Here is a 16,925-nt window from a genome sequence, read left to right as displayed (position 1 = left end):
AATCAATTTAATTGTCAATAATTTAGAATTTTCTAAAGGGTGTGAGTTGGAAATTGCACACCCCCACTTTCTGCTTTTGACTTTGCTTATTTAACTATTTATTAACTGTGACGTTATGCATTTTGAAATTTGTTTGTGTTTAGTTTCGTTTGACACTTTGCTTCAATTGCATTACATTGATGTGGCAATACTAGTTATATACAATTATCAATATGTATATAATAACGTATATATATTAAGTTTGTTACCTATAAAACATATACATTGTTTTAGTGGTTACTGCCGTTGCTATTTATTACATGCCCACCAGAAACATTTTTGAGCTTGTATCTCATATTTTAAAAGTGAGAAAAATAAAATTTAAAATTACTTGTGTGTGACACGTGAGAAAATTTGAACGTTACCAAAGCGAGTTTACCAGATTGATAAAATCATACCTGTCCGCTCCAATTTTTGCCTGTTTGATTACGTGATGATCGAGTTGAGCACTCAGCAGTCATCACTGCTAGCAAGCAAGATATAAAATAAAAAATAGCATATGGGACCTACCTGGATTATTAGATTACCGGCATTGAGGTTCCACACAGTTTATTAAATTTTGCACTTGAGTTTTTGTTCCTCACAACAACACACATGGATACAACTTTTGAGCACATTAACACCTACTATAAAATAAAGATAAAATAGAGATTTGTTTACTTTTTTACGAGATATTTGGTAGGAGAGAAGTTTTTTCTTATAAATCCTAAAAATTATAATTTCTGGAAATAGTTAAAATATGTTTCGTTACTCATAAAAATTTCTGGAAATATTCATACATAATCTTAGGAATTAAAGATTTTCATGTTTGATTACAATAATATATTTCTGAGTTTATAAACATTTTTTACAAAATTATCTTTTATTAAAATAAACTTATTAGATATATTTATTTTCTCAAATTTTATTACAAATATGATATTAAATTATTTTAAAAAATTGAAAACTCATTAAAATCATCTAAATGTAGAATTCAACAAAAAATAAAATCAAAAAGGAAAAATCCTACATTATAATTAAGAAGAATAAAAATATATTATTTTATTTTACTCAAATAAAAAATAAAAAAATGCTAAAAAATACTATTAAAATATAGAAACAAATATATTTTAATAATATTATTAAAATTGACAAGGTTAAAAAATAATAAAATATAAGAAAAAGAGAGAAGTAGAGATATGGAGGGAGAGAGAGGGGGCACGGGGAGAGGAAGAGAGGAGGAGCAAGAGTGAGAGAGATAGAGAGCGAGAAAAAGAGAAATATAAGGAGAGAGAGGGGGAGAGGTAAAAAAGGATAAAGACAGAAAGAAGGGGAGGAGAGGAAAAGAGAGGGGGAGTGAGAGTGTGTGTGAGAGAGAAAGAAAGAGAAATAGAAAGAGAGAGAAAGAGATATTTTTTGTTTTAAAAAAAGATATTGTGTCTTTTTATATATATAAAACTTTCTCCCTAACTTAGAAAAGTTGGATTCCCACCTCTCCTTATGAGAATGTTTTTGTATGAAAGTGAGATAAAAATAGTTCTTGAAAAATACATTCCTGAGAACTTTTTTTTTAAAAAAAATAATTACCAAACATAAAAAACTAAGATTCTCTTTTTAAAGTTCTTAGTAATATAAGAACATTATATGTATCAAATGCCTCCTTAAGACAATCTTGCATGTAAATAAATCATTATTCATACTAAGATCTTTTAGGGTCTACATTACCTGCAGACTTCAGTCTATTCCACACAATTTATTTTGCAATCATGATCCAATGACTGATTTATTTTTTCTTATATCTTATTAATTTTATAATATTGAAAAGTAAAGTTTCATTCTGTTTCCGACCATAGAGAATCCTTATCCTTGTCTAACTATATCCTTCAAAGCAAACAGGTCGTAAAGAAGGTGACATAATAGGCCAAGAAATAAAATACGCATTATGCTTTTGTTTGGAAAGAAAAAGGAAATAGAACAATTATATTTTTCCCTCTATCCGAAATCAGTTTAAAAGGATATCTATGAGTACCTGAATAAGAATGACGAGTAATGTGATATGAGAAGGATATTAAATGTGAAATCATGTGAATGTAATGCATAAAGTCTATTTGTTATGCATCATGTACATAAAATGCTTTTGTAAGAGTATAATATGGAATACACTGCCAAGTCCCATTCCTATCCTCATGAACATGAAATGTATTTTGCGTGACTTAGCTATCTCGACCAAATCTTGGTAATATGTTATTCTAGTGAGAGTGAGCAGAGGGTGTGACTCAACATATACTCCTAGATTACTCTAGTGTGTTATTAACGACAATGCACAAGTGTGATGTTTTTACTAGCACCATATGTATGATAAAATGTATTCCGTGTCTATTACATACACATTATAATTTTATCTACTGTTATTTATTATTTTATGAATGAACTATGATGATAATATGTAACTATATATGTTATATATTACTATATGTGTTGTTTGTGTTTTCCTAACTAGTTTGCATTTATGTACCGTGAGCTAAAGTGAGATGTTTCTCACTCCCTTTTCTTTTTGTTGTCTCCTTATGGTTTTTGCAAGTAATCATCAACATGGTGTTGAGGATGTCAGTGATAAGGCTTAGTCCTCAACATTGGATTTTGTTCATAGGACATGTGATACTGGGAAATTAGTTAAAATCTGATTCTTGCTATTTACTTTAAGTGATTTAATTTTTATTTCTGTATTAATTATTTTCGCTAAGTTTAGTTTAAGTTAAAATGTGATTCTTTCCATTTGTATGGATTTTGAGTTTACTATTTCTTATATTGAGGTATTTCAATTTTATATTATTAAATATGTTATTGCATGTGGGGTAAATGGTGTCACAGTCATCACATTTACGGATTATCTATGACTAGTAGCGAAATAACTATTGGGATACAAATAAGTCCCACATCGATAAAATATGATAAAAAATAATAACTTATATAGCATAAACATACTTCAATGCTCGAGAGGCCTTTTGGGTAATGATCAAAAGCAAAACCGTGAGGGCTAAGGCCCAAAGCGGACAATATCTCATCATTGTGGAGTATGTTTGTGTAATAATCTTATAAAAATAACTATCATAAAACATCTCCTCAAACAAATATCATAAAAAATAACCCTATCAATAACTAACATACTTAGGATTATATACTCTCAATACTTAGATCTGTACACTATAGTGTATATATATATATATATATATATATATATATATATATATATGTATTTATTATTAAATATTTTTATAAGTGTAAAAATATAAAAATCTTAAGTTGTCAATCAAGTAATATCCATACAAGACCTCCAAGAGTAGCAAGAAGTAGCAAGCCATCAACATAGCCCCACAAACTTTGTTGAACTCCAACTAACCTTGCCTTTCTCCCATGAAAGTCATGATCATCACAGTCTAACCACAAAGAAAACATGCAAGGGTAAGCTAGATTTCCAAAAGAATATAGTATAGGAAGAAATCATTTATATTATTATCAACATCCACATATAAATCAATAATAAATGCCTCATGGTTCACAATAGTCACCAATTGAACAAACAATCAACATGTTTGAAAGCTAAATACCAGGCAATTTCAAACATTTACCACAGTTGTGTACCATGCAACAAGGCATTCATCTAGTGCATATAAACAACAATCAACTCACACCACATCACATGCACACATCACAACTAATGTATCGTCACACATTCACCTATAAAAATCTCTTAACACACCTGAGTAGTTTAAGTGACTTAACTCTATCGAACCAACCTAATCGTTTTCACACCTCATGCTCCCACTAGATTGACAACTAAATTAGGATACCAATCCTTATGGTCTGATTTTTTAGGTGCTGCCACTTACACTAGAAAATTTTAGTTTTACTATCAGGATTAGTATAGTTAAGTATAGGTATACCACGACCTTATCATGCATTACCAAGATACTTATGGAATTATTCCACTAACTATCCTCAAGGAATCATGCAAACTTTTTAGTAATCAGTTAAGAGTTGTAGCCCTCGACTTCATACCTTACTAAAACATTGACTAAGGACCTAGAAGAGATTCAACAAAGTCACTCCAAGAGTTTCACACCTACTTAAAGAGGGTTTTCAATAACTAGCCTCCTAGAGCACCACAACAATATTCCCTACATGAGATATTCAACTTTTTAAATCAACCTCCTTTCCTCTAGTCCTAAGCCAATCAACATGTTTTAATACCTATAGCATCCTCAACATCAATATATATCATCTATATACATTACCCTAAGTCAATGTATATAGAGATTAAATCACACCAAACATTTATAGCATACCAATGCTCTATAGCTCATTCAAGTATAGTGTACCAATACTTAACAATAGTTTCAATCATACATCATCTATTTATATTATCTAAGATCAATATACATAGAACCATCATCATCATCCAACACACAACATGTATTAGACTTAACAATTATATTGACGTTCACCATACAACTCACCAAACAAAAATAAGTACAAGACAACTTGTGCCCAACACAACTTACAATGCACCAAACGTCACTAAGGTAGGGAGCTCTCTGCCTCGCACACGCCTAACGCCACTCAACTCGCACCTAGCATGGCTGAGGTAAGGAACACTTGGGACCTCACATCTGGTGTGGAAAAATTTCACGCCTGGCCTCACTATAACCTAAGACAATTCTCTCTCCTCATATTTGATGTCACTCCTTTGATGCCTGACACTAGTCCAGGTAGAGGAAATTCTCTCATCTTATGCTCAACGTCATTCAAATCACGGTCAACGCCACTTCAACCTACTATAATTCTCTCTCCTCACCTCCTATGCCACCATGCCTTACACCCAACGTGAGCAAAATTAAGAGCCTCTATTGAAGGCATGCCCAATGCCATGAAAGTGCGCTCAACAAGACATTAGAAATCTACAATTGTGAAACACAAAATTGCCCTAACCATCTTAAAAACATAAACTTCCAAGCATGCAATGCATCAAACCACACATATACATCAATAACAACTCATTTCACACTAAAAATCGAACAACATGCGACAAAAAATGAGATCAAATCATCAAATTTGTACTCATGTGCTCAAAGCACTAAAACCTACCCCTTTCATCCAATCCTTCGAAAATCTAATGCATGCACACATCATGGGTGAAAACAAACAACATACAACTCATCTATTCAACCATAAATCATTCTACCTTTCCTTACCTCAGCTTCGAGCAACTAAAAATGAAGAAGAGGAAGAATAGGGGAAAGACGACTCCGAGTTCTAAACAATGAAAGCTCTACACCAACCCCTCTAATTCTCGGCTAAGATTCAAGACACTCTAGACTTGAATCACAAACATATAAACTAGTCAATGATTTTGAGGAAAGAATCCTCCTATAAAGAGAAGGTTTAGAGAGAAGAAGAAACTCATAAACTGATATCATTTCTCTTTAGTTTATATCTCTAGAATTTTGAAGAATTGAACTTATGAGACCCAATTCTTAACAAAAATCTTATATAACATCTCTCTCAAAGCTAAACTAGACCTTTGGGTAAAGCAACCCTCAAAACACCCTAATAACTCTATAAGAGTTCCTTAACTCCTTAGAATTTCTCAACACTACATCTCAAAGCAACCTCACATAATTATTGTTAAAAGGCAATAATTTAGTAAAAACTTAAGGTGTTGCATCCGTATTCAAAGAAAAGAGAAAATAAGCTTGAAAATGTGTTTATTTTTAATTTTAGGAAATTTTGTATGTGAAAACATTTTAAAAAGCAATTGAATTTTAAAAACATAAAAACCTTATTTTCAATTGATGGTATTACAATAATTATTGAATTCTTTTTCCCTTGCTAATTTTTTTTCTTATATTTTTCTCAAATCCGTTCATAATTGTCTTGAAACTACTTTTTTTTATTTTTTTTTATATTTTTTTATATAGAATTGAAACTACCTTTTAATCATAATTTAACTGAATCGTTTCATCGTTATCTTTACAATCCTTTTATTTTGTTAATAATTTAACTCATTAAAATTTTTGTCATTTCATATAATTCTTAATTACATTATTTCACAATCCCTATATTAAATATGGATCTTTATATTGTATAAGGGTTCTTTGATAAAAGGTTTGTAAATTTTCTTTTTTATTTCTTATCTAATTCAATAAAACACATACAATACATCCCTATATATTAAAGATAGATGTTTATCTCGTATAAGAGTTTTTTTAAGAATTTTTCTTCTTTATCATAATTATTTATAAATTAAATGTTAATATTTAAATAATTTGTCAATAAATTTTTTTATTACAATATAAATTATTTATTATAAATCTAAAATTTACATATTTAAAAATATTTATGTATATTATTTTAAATATAATTTATATATATAAATATATTATTTATTTATATATTGAATTTATTATAAATTTTAATTATATATAATAAATATATATGAATCTTGTGTAGGCGGATGCCGTTGCGGAGGTGTTGTGGCGAGTGGGGAAGAAGAGCAAAGCGTGCAGGGTTATTATAAATTTTAATTATATATTTAAATATTACTTCTTCACATGAATAATTTAATGAACTTGAACACCCAAACAATCTCGGTCAAAGGAAAGTGTGCATGCTCTTTCCAGGATGACATGTTCTTTTTAGGCGGTGGAAAACGGAAACTCCATTAAAAAAGAGAGAAAACACCAGGGACACTAAAAATAATGGAAATGGATCCTACTTAAGTAGTACGTTAGCAAGTTCCTGTTTCTGCTCATACCTTATTCTTGTTAGTGGACATTTATAAATTGAATTTGGAATGCCATAGGCTTTCTCATTCAATATTAAAAAAAAGAAAATTTATCCCTTGAGCAAATGTTGTTTCATCCTCGTAAGCCTCACCACTTTACGAGTACTGTTGAAAGGGACTGAAATATATAATAAGCATTCCAACCAGACCAAAAATCATTTGCATTGTCTTATTTACCCTTCTCACTTATACTGCCACATGGATTAGATTGAAATATATAATAAATATTCCAACTAAAACAGAACATTCGCATTACTATATTGTCATTTAGCGTTAAATTCTAAACTTTAAACTCTAAATTAAAATTATTAATCTTTGCCACTTAATTAACTCGACCTTTGTTGAAAGTGATAGCTGGTTTTAGAGGTTGGTGAAGACAGAGAATTTTTTTTATTTCTATTTTATAATATAGAATAATTTTCCAAATTTATTAGAATATAGGTATAAATTAAATTCAATTCAGATTCAACGCAGAACTCTCAGCCTCTCTATTTATATGCCACCTTTCCTTAGACGCCAACTCATCCACTACTCTCTCTCTCTACACAACAAGTATCTTTCTTTCACTTGTTCACTATGAATATGCACAAAGCCTACCTTGTTGTCATGACCTTGGAGTTAGCATGTATTGGAATCAAGTATGGGGGTGGAGTCTCTGAAACCAATCCCTTCCAACCATCAACTCCAACTCCAACCGTGATGCTTTTCCTCACTGCTATGTTCTCCCACGTGCTTGCATCCACCGCTGACATCACCAACCAAACTATCATCATAACATTCCACGTGTCAGGGATCATTGGATGTGAAGCACTCCTGCAGATTCTCCTTGTTCACTTCTTGTGGTACTCTATCATCAACCTCATTCTCTTACTGCTAGCCTCCTTATGCTTCTTCAACTACATCACTCACCTCCTCACATGCTTCTTCAACTGCATCACTCCTTCCAATGCTGATCCCATGCCAAATATGGAACTCAAACAACCTCAAGCTCAGGTCTAGCATTTGTAACATACCCTGCTTCCGTTTATCAATATAGTCTTTCACTTCTGTTTCGCCCTTTATGCTCATATTTTCCTACTTTTCTTCATGTAATACTTCCCATTTTAGCTCAAATTTAAATTCCTAATAGTTAAGGGGTTAGTTAGTTAGATTAATCTCAAAATCATCATGTTATTACGGAACCCTGTGCTGCTTGCTATTTCAAGTGGGATAGTTAATTCTACAAGTTCTATGTAACTCTATTGGTGATCAATTTAAAGGTGCAAGTTTTCTTGCTCATGTTGGATAAAATTCATTTCAGAGTGGCCTAGTTCCACTACAAGAGATTCAATAGAGCAATATTTACAAAAGAAAATCCCTAAGGGCTGTATATAAATCTAAAGGCTTCTTGATGGATGTTGATGGACTAGGGTAGTTACAACTATTGGCAAAAGCCTGCAGTTGGTTTGGTTCTGGTAGTAGGATCATTGTAACAATAAGGAACACACATGCCTACTGTGTGGGATACCAAAAGAACTGAACTGAATTGAAACAACTTATATTGCAGGAAATTGGAAAGAGCAAGAACTTGTATCTAGCAGTTTTTTTCCACAACTGAATTTCATTACCTTAAGCTTTCCTTGACACAAGTTTAGTCGTAAGAGAATATGTATTTTTGGTTAGAGACTTAATCATTATTTACGCCAACTAGTTTTAAGAGCCGTAATGAATAAACTAACTTAACCAACTTCCATGTTGGACAGGATTTTTAGAGCTGGTAAGTGGTAATAGCTTATTTATTATTATCCCCACAATGAAAAGTTGATTTTTACTAAGCTATTTCCTAAGAGATGCTTTAAGTTGATAGGATTGGGGAAAAACATATTGCGTATGCCAATATTTACTAAGGAATTCCTAAAATTAAAAAACAGATTTCTCCATAGCAGGATTCTTTTGGTTTGTGATTCATGATGTTGTTGATGGACTACAGATGTTACAACTAATAGTAGGACTATAGGAGCTTATGATTGGCTTGGCTCCGGTGTTCACTATAACAAAAATTAATAAATAAATCTGCTACATTAGAATGATGTAAAAAAATATCTGACCTGAATAGAGCATATAGTTCCGCAAACTTGTATCCAGCTGTTTTGTGCCTCTGCTGATATTTACTTAAGCTTTACTGGATACACAGGCGAACTTCAGCATTAAACATTTAAGCAAACCCCAAAACTCAGTCCTAAACTTCAAGTTCACCACTGCTTGCTGTCAAAATGCTAAATTTTCTATGAATAGACTCCTTAAGTTTTATCCTTAAGAATCCAAGTTTAGTCGTAAGAGATTTGAAAGTACTTTTGGTTAGAGCCTTGGTCAATATATGTGCTAACTGGTTTTCAGAGTTGTATGGGCTAGTACACCAACTTTTTCCCTTTCTTAGATTCCATGAAACTTTTATGTGTTTAGTCCTTTCATGCGGGACAAGAGTATTAGTGATTGCAATGGTTGATTTATGATCATCCCACAATACAATAGCTTCATTTCCAAAGAAAAAAGAAAATAAAAGTTCTCAACTTAGTTTGATTATTCTTGGCCAAATAGCTTGATTTTCTGCCGAGACATTTTTTATTTCCGTAGAAAATTTAGATGAGAGCACTACTTGTTTTTGTCTATCATAGTTACTATCAACAATTTTTTTCTGCATGGATCAAATATGATGCATCTTGTATGACTTATCATGAAAAATATATAGTTTTTCAAGCATTCGACTGACGATAAGTTTGACTAATTCCAGCTACAAAAAGAATATCAATGATTAGTTTCACACCTGTTGAAATGTCAACTACAATTGTCCCTTCCTTTAAATAAAGTATTCTCCATTACTCAATTATCACTTTGGAGAGTAGCTCTTGTCTGGTTTCATGGCATTGTTTGCATGAGAAGCAATGATATTAGTGCCGCCTTTGTTTATCAGCCATGCATCCATGTTGGTATGTACCGTATGTTGCTCTCTGCAGCGAAACAGTTGGTAACAAAGTGTTTCTCTTCATCATGCTCTTGATATTCTTCAATTTGAACTTGTTGTCCTTGCTGATTCTCTTTTTGTTTTGCAGACTTCTGTATGTACTTGGGGATTGCTAGCAATGCAATGTATTCTTTCACTAAGGTCAAGGAGGAAACTTTCCATTTCTCCTAACATCACTATGCCTTTCACTATCCAATCTTCTTCCTTCCAGTTTTAGTGCTTGTTTGCTTCTCTGGCATCTTTGAATGTGTCAGTGTTAGGCCCCTAGTTAATAAAGTCTATGGTAGAAAGTCTAAGAGGTTTGAATTATTGAGGCCCAACTTTGTTGTATTAGCTGAATAAAGACTATGGAAAGGTGGGGAAGGTTAGTTATGATGGGGAGGAGGGAATAAATTGAGTGGAACTAATAGGAGACCGATGATTAAGAAAAGGGTGTATGTAAGGCATAGAGGTGGAACATAATTGCTTTTGGGTTTATGTTATTTGTCTTTGAGGAGATATATTTATCAAGAGGTGAGAGTTAAATCTTTGTTGTTTTTATCTGGTTATTTCAAACACATCTCTTTAATGGTAAGATATTGTTCACTTTGAATTTTATCTTTTATGGTTTTGCTTTTAGTCATCATCCAAAAAGTTCCCCAAGTCCCAACCAATGAACTGATAGGAGACCAATGATTAAGAAGAGGGTGTATGTAAGGCATAGACGGGGAACATAATTGCGTTAAGGTTTATGTTATGATATTTGTCTTTGAGGAGATATTGTTAAAGCAGTAAAACTTTTCCTTTGTTTTTTACTGCTATAATTAATTATGGTTGTTTGCATTAGTGGGTAAAGTTTCGCTGTAATTATGTTTGCTTAGTTCAGTAGATAATATCTTGTTAGGTTTCTGATTTTAGGCAAATCTACACACTTAATGATGGTGGGAACATGTGTTTTACTGACAGCATTTATGGGCTCTATGTATGACTGTCATTTTTCATGTATTTGCCTTATTTATGAATGAAAAACAAGCAGAATGGTATGGTTGTTCAGCAAATACGAAATTGCTCTGTTCCCTAACCTTTCCTCTTCTCTGTTTTATGATTTGTATGGTTTTTTATGTTTTATGCTTCCGCTGCCCATTGCTTGTCTTAACAGTGGTATCGAGAGCATTGTTCTTATAGGCTATGGGTCTAAAAAAATTTGAGATGAGAGATTAAACACTTGTGAGTGAGTGATAAAATGGCTTCGGGGAATAATGGTGTATTTGTTGTTCCTCAATTTTCCGGGGAAAACTATCACATATGGATTGTCAAAATGAGATCATGTTTGAAGTCTTTTGGCTTATGGGAGTATGTAGATCAAGATAAGGAAGTTCCACCATTGAGGGCTAATCCTACCATAGCTCAAATGAAGCAACATGAGGAGGAGACTTTGAAGAAGGAAAAAGTTGTCTCATGTTTACATTCAGCTTTGACAGATGATGTTTTTACAAGCATTATGCATTTGGAAACAACAAAATAAATATGGGACGAGTTGAATGAAAGGTATGCCGGTGATGAACGGGTGAGATCCATCAAACTATTGACTCTTAAAAGAGAGTTTGAAATGCTGAAAATGAAAGAAAGTGAATCAGTCAAGGAGTACACTTCAAAGCTGTCTCACTTGGTGAACCAAATGAGATTGTATGGAGAGGTGGTCCATGACCACAAGGTAGTCGAAAAAATGTTGATCAGTCTACCTGTAAAATTTGAAGCCAAAGTTGCTGCCATTGAAGAGTCATGTGATCTTAAGAAACCAACCATTTCCGAAATGGTCAGTAAATTGCAAGCTCATGAGCAAAGATTCTCCATGAGAATGGATGATGTAACTGAAGGTGCATTTCAAGCAAGACACAAGGAAAAGCAAGCTGGTCAGAAAATCAAAAGAAGCAAAATTATAAAATAGTTGGTGACCAAAAGGGGAAAACCAAGATGGATGGGAGTAGTGAATCTGCAGAAAACAATCATTTTCCTTGTTGTTCTACATGCAAAAGAACAAATCACTTGTCGAAAGATTGTTGGTATAAGGGGAAGCCTCAAATCCAATGTAACATTTGCAAGAAGTGGGGAAATAGAGAAAGGTACTGCAGATCTAGGCAGAACCAATCTCAACCACAACATGTACATCAAGTTAACTTCACCGATCAGCAATTCCAAAATGAAAAACACTTGTTTATGGCTACTCAAACAAGTAGTTCAAGTTCAAATATGTATGGTATGTTGATAGTGGGTGCACAAACCACATGGCGAGGAACTCAAGTCTCTTTACTTCTTTGGATAGGCCTGTCCAAACCAAAGTTAAGCTTGGAAATGGAGATATCGTACAGGCTGAAGGAAGAGGTACAATTTCTGTTCACAGTAGCAAAGGTCCTAAATTTATTCATGATGTTTTATTTATTCCTGATTTGGATCAGAATTTGCTAAGTGTTGCTCAACTAATGAAGAGAGGATATTCTCTTTCATTTAAAAACAATGGCTGTATCATATTGGATTCAAATGATTCTGAAGTTATTAAGGTGGAAATGTGTGATAATAGCTTACCAATCAGTTTGAATCAAGTGAATGAATCAGCTCTTGTTTCCAAACATGATGATTCTGTTTTATGGCACAAAAGATATGGTCACTTTAATATGGGTGCTTTGAAATTTTTGCAAACTCATGATATGGTGAGAGACATGCCTATGATGGGTATTATTGATGATTTATGTGATGCTTGTCAATTGGGAAAAATGCATAGAAAGTCTTTTTCATCAACAAGTGTCACACGAGCAAAGAAAAAATTAGAGCTTATTCACACTGATTTGTATGGTCCAATGAGTATTCCTTCTCTTAGCCAAAGCAAATATTTTCTTCTATTTATTGATGATTTGACAAGAATGACATGGGTGTATTTTTTATCAAGCAAAGATCAAACTTTTGATGTCTTTAAAAAGTTTAGAGCCATGGTGGAGTCTAAAAGTGGCTGCAAAATTAAAATGTTGAGATCCGACAATGGGAAGGAGTATACATCTAATGAGTTTAATGCATTTTGTGAAGATATGGACATTTTTCATCAATTGACAGTAAGTTATACTCCTGAACAAAATGGAGTTTCTGAGAGAAAAAATAGAACAGTTATGGAGATGGCAAGATGTTTAATTGCTGAAAAGAAATTGTCAAAATGTTTTTGGGCTGAAGTTGTTTATACAGCCGTGTATCTTTTGAATAGGCTGCCAACAAGAGTTGTTCAAGAGAAAACACCAATTGAAGCTTGGAATGGCGTGAAGCCCACTGCCAAACACCTGAAGATTTTTGGATCTATTTGTTATACTCATGTTGCAGCAGCAAAAAGATCCAAATTAGATAAAAAAGCTAAAATGGGGATTTTCTTAGGCTATGCTACAAACTCCAAAGGTTACCGGGTGTACAATATGAGGTCAAAAACAGATTGTGATCAGCAGGGATATTCAAATTGATGAGAATGCATACTGGAATTGGGAAAATAATGAAGTTCAAAGGAGCACAAAAACAGTTGACAACCAATTTCGACAAGGAGCAAGTTGCAAATGAGAATAAAAATCAGATTGCTGAGTCTGATTCTCCTGTGCTAAAATCCAAGTCTTTGGCTGAAATTTATGAAAAATGCAATTTTGTTGTAAGTGAGCCTTCTTGTTTTAAAGAGGCTTCAATGCATGAAGAATGGAAAGATGCAATGAAGGAGGAGTTGGCCATGATTAACAAAAATGGCACTTGGGAACGTACTTCAAAGCCCAAGGACAAACATGTGATTGGCGTCAAATGGGTTTATAAAACAAAATTAAATCCGGATGGTTCCATCCACAAGCACAAAGCAAAGCTTGTTGTGAAGGGGTATTCTCAAATGGCTGGAGTTGATTATGGTGATACATTTGCGCCGGTTGCTAGGCATGAAACAATTAGATTAATTGTTGCATTAGAGGCTCAATATGGATGGAAAATCTTTCACTTGGATGTTAAATCTGCTTTTTTAAATGAAGTATTGCAAGAAGAAATATATGTTGTACAGCCTGATAGTTTTATTGTTGTAGGTCATGAAGAAAAAGTTTATAGGCTTCATAAAGCCTTGTATGGGCTGAAACAAGCTCCAAGAGCTTGGTACAGCAGAATTGATTCTCATTTTCTGCAAATTAATTCCAGGAGGAGCCAAAATGAGCCTACTCTTTATGTGAAAGATTGTGGCAATGGAAAGAAAATTGTGGTTTTTCTATATGTTGATGATTTGTTGATTACAAGTGATGGTGTTGATGAAATTGAAGAGTTTAAAAATAGCATGTTGCAGGTTTTTGAAATGACATATCTTGGAGTGATGAGGTATTTTTTGGGGATGGAAGTGCATCAGATTGATGATGGAATTTTTCTCTCACAGAAAAAGTATGCAAATGACTTGCTGAAAAAATTCAAATTGGAAAATTGTAATCCTGTTTCAACTCCACTTGCTGTCAACGAAAAGCTCTCCAAGGCTGATGGTGATGCAAAGGCAGATGTGACTTAATATAGAAGTTTGGTTGGTAGTCTTCTTTATTTGACTGCAACCAAACTAGATTTGAGGTTTTGTGGTAGTTTACTTTCAAGGTTCATGCATTCACCAAGTTTAACACACTTTGGTGTAGGCAAAAGAGTGTTGAGATACTTGAAAGGTACTGCTGACTTTAGCATTTGGTATAGCAAAAGTGATGGAAAGGTTGAAGGTTTTGTTGATAGTGATTGGGTTGGATCTATCTATGACTCTAAGAGCATAACAGGATATGTTTTTTCACTTGGTAGTGGAGTATTTTCATGGAACTCTAAGAAGCAAGATGTGGTTGCTCAATCCTCTGCCGAGGCTGAATATGTAGCTGCAGTAGCAGCCTCAAATCAAGCTATATGGGTCAGGAAAGTCTTTACTGATTTGAGTCATGTGCAAATGGAACCTACTGTGCTATGGTGTGATAACAAGTCAGTCATTTCAATTGCTAAAAATTCAATTCAACATGGGAGAACCAAGCATATCAATGTCAAATTTCATGCTATAAGGGAAACTGAGAAGAATGGAGATGTTCAGTTGATGTATTGCAGGTCCGAGGAGCAATTGGCAGACATACTCACTAAGGCCCTTCCAAGTGCTAAGTTTAATGAGCTAAGAAGCAAGTTGGGAGTCTTTAAGAAAAGTTTTAAGGAGGAGTGTTAAAGCAGTAAAACTTTTCCTTTGTTTTTTACTGCTATAATTAATTATGGTTGCTTGCATTAGTGGGTAAAGTTCTGCTGTAATTATGTTTGCTTAGTTCAGTATATAATATCTTGTTAGGTTTTTGATTTTCGACAAATCTATACACTTAATGATGGTGGGAACATGTGTTTTACCGACAGTATTTATGGACTCTATGTATGGCTGTCATTTTTCATGTATGTGCCTTATATATGAATGAAAAACAAGCAGAATGGTATGGTTGTTCAGCAAATACGAAATTGCTCTGTTCCCTAACCTTTCCTCTTCTCTATTTTATGATTTGTATGGTTTTTTATGTTTTATGCTTCCGCTGCCCATTGCTTGTCTTAATAGATATATCTATCAAGAGGAGAGAGTTAAATCTTTGTTGTTTTTATCTAGTTATTTTAGACACATCTCTACAATGGTAAGATATCGTCCGCTTTGAATTTTGACTCTTCTAGTTTTGCTTTTAGTCATTACCCAAAAGGCATTTAATGAAGTATGTATGTGCTTTATAAACTTTTATTTCTCCTCTTGTTCTACCGATGTGAGATCTTGTTTATATCCCAACAAATTGTAACTAAATAGTCTCTAAATAGTGAAGGGAAGGGTGTTAGTCAGGGTAGACAATTACTCAGAAGTTGTTACGAGAGGAGAAGTCTCTCAAATACCTCATTGCATTTCTCTAGTTGTATTGATTAGGAGAATTGCTCAATAATACTCAAGGATCACGCCTATATTCTTTTCAATCTTTCTATCATATCAGTTGGAACCTATCAACTGGTTTTCAAAGCAGAATTATCTGGCCACGAAAGTGATGGTTCGCAAGAAGATGGATGCAAGAAACGAAGCTCTAGAGCGGGAACTTCATGAATCAGCAGAAAGAATGCAAGGTTCATAACTGCTATATTCTGCCATGTCCTTGCATCCAACGATGACATGAACATGCCAACTACCATCGTAACATTCCACTTGTCAGGGATAGTTGCATGTCAAACACTCCTCTGGATTCTCCTAGCCGAGTTTGTGTGGTACTCTATCATCAACATGCTTCTTTTACTAGTACTCTGCCTCTGATTCTTTGACTACATTGCTAACATCACTCAGCTGCTTCGCAACACACCTTCCAATGCTGATCAGATGTCAAATATGGAACTTCAGGAAGCTCGGTTGTAGCATTTGGATGGCCTTATAGTAGTGTTTCTGTTGATATTTTCTTATTTTTCTCAACATACAACTTTTGTTGCTGCAATAGTTCCTTTGGTGAATAGTTTGGATTTCAATAATGATTAAGTGTTAGTTAGATTAGTCCCGAAATTATGGGGTTATACATTAGCTGTCCAGCTTTTACAATGATTTTTCATACAAGTTACTTCTTCTGTCATAAAATAAGTATCATGTAAGAAGAATAAAAAGTCTCAAAGTAAGTTTCCCTTACACTACTGTGGCCATTGAATGGTTCATTGCTGATTTCTGTTTACCAATAATCATTTTAATCATACTTCTTTTAATCTCCTGGTACCTTGAATGAGTTAAACTTATCAGAGAGAGTTAAATGCTTTAAAAATTACTCTCTACATTTTTCATGTTAAGTCATACCAGCTGCATCATATTTGATCCACACAGAACAAATTGTTGATACTTAAAATGATACAAGGACAAGTAGTGGCTCTGTGTCAACTCAATTCTCTGCTGAAGTAGAAAATTTCTTACCAGCCAATGAAGCTAATTGATTAAGAAAAATCAAAATAAGTTGAGACCAGATAAAAAAAAAATGAAGCTATTTATCGTGTTATTATGTTGTGTGAAATTTTAGGACGACATTTTGACCAAAA

General features: G+C 33.4%; 1 protein-coding gene across 4 annotated transcripts; it reads left to right on the top strand.

The window, feature by feature from the left end:
• The first annotated feature begins 7,370 nt into the window (after window positions 1–7,370).
• On the top strand, window positions 7,371–16,529 carry LOC109795459 (retrovirus-related Pol polyprotein from transposon TNT 1-94). 4 transcript variants are annotated; one of them, XM_083071198.1, is made up of 3 exons: window positions 7,371–7,855; window positions 9,633–9,828; window positions 9,952–16,529. In XM_083071198.1, exon 3 carries the CDS (start codon window positions 12,128–12,130, stop codon window positions 13,337–13,339), a length of 1,212 nt encoding a protein of 403 aa, XP_082927324.1. In that variant the 5' UTR covers window positions 7,371–7,855; window positions 9,633–9,828; window positions 9,952–12,127; the 3' UTR covers window positions 13,340–16,529. The 4 variants fall into 4 exon arrangements, with proteins under 4 accessions (XP_082927324.1, XP_082927323.1, XP_020210566.2 ...); XM_083071197.1 differs by having other exon boundaries at window positions 9,633–9,866; XM_083071199.1 differs by having other exon boundaries at window positions 7,376–7,855; window positions 9,633–9,866.
• The last annotated feature ends 396 nt before the right edge of the window (window positions 16,530–16,925 follow it).

This window comes from Cajanus cajan, chromosome 3 (genome assembly GCF_000230855.2).
Source record: "Cajanus cajan strain Asha chromosome 3, NIPB_CcT2T_4, whole genome shotgun sequence".
NCBI lineage: Eukaryota > Viridiplantae > Streptophyta > Magnoliopsida > Fabales > Fabaceae > Cajanus > Cajanus cajan.
The sequence above is the reverse complement of the archived record's forward strand: the minus strand, read 5'-3'. Positions and strand labels throughout refer to the sequence as shown.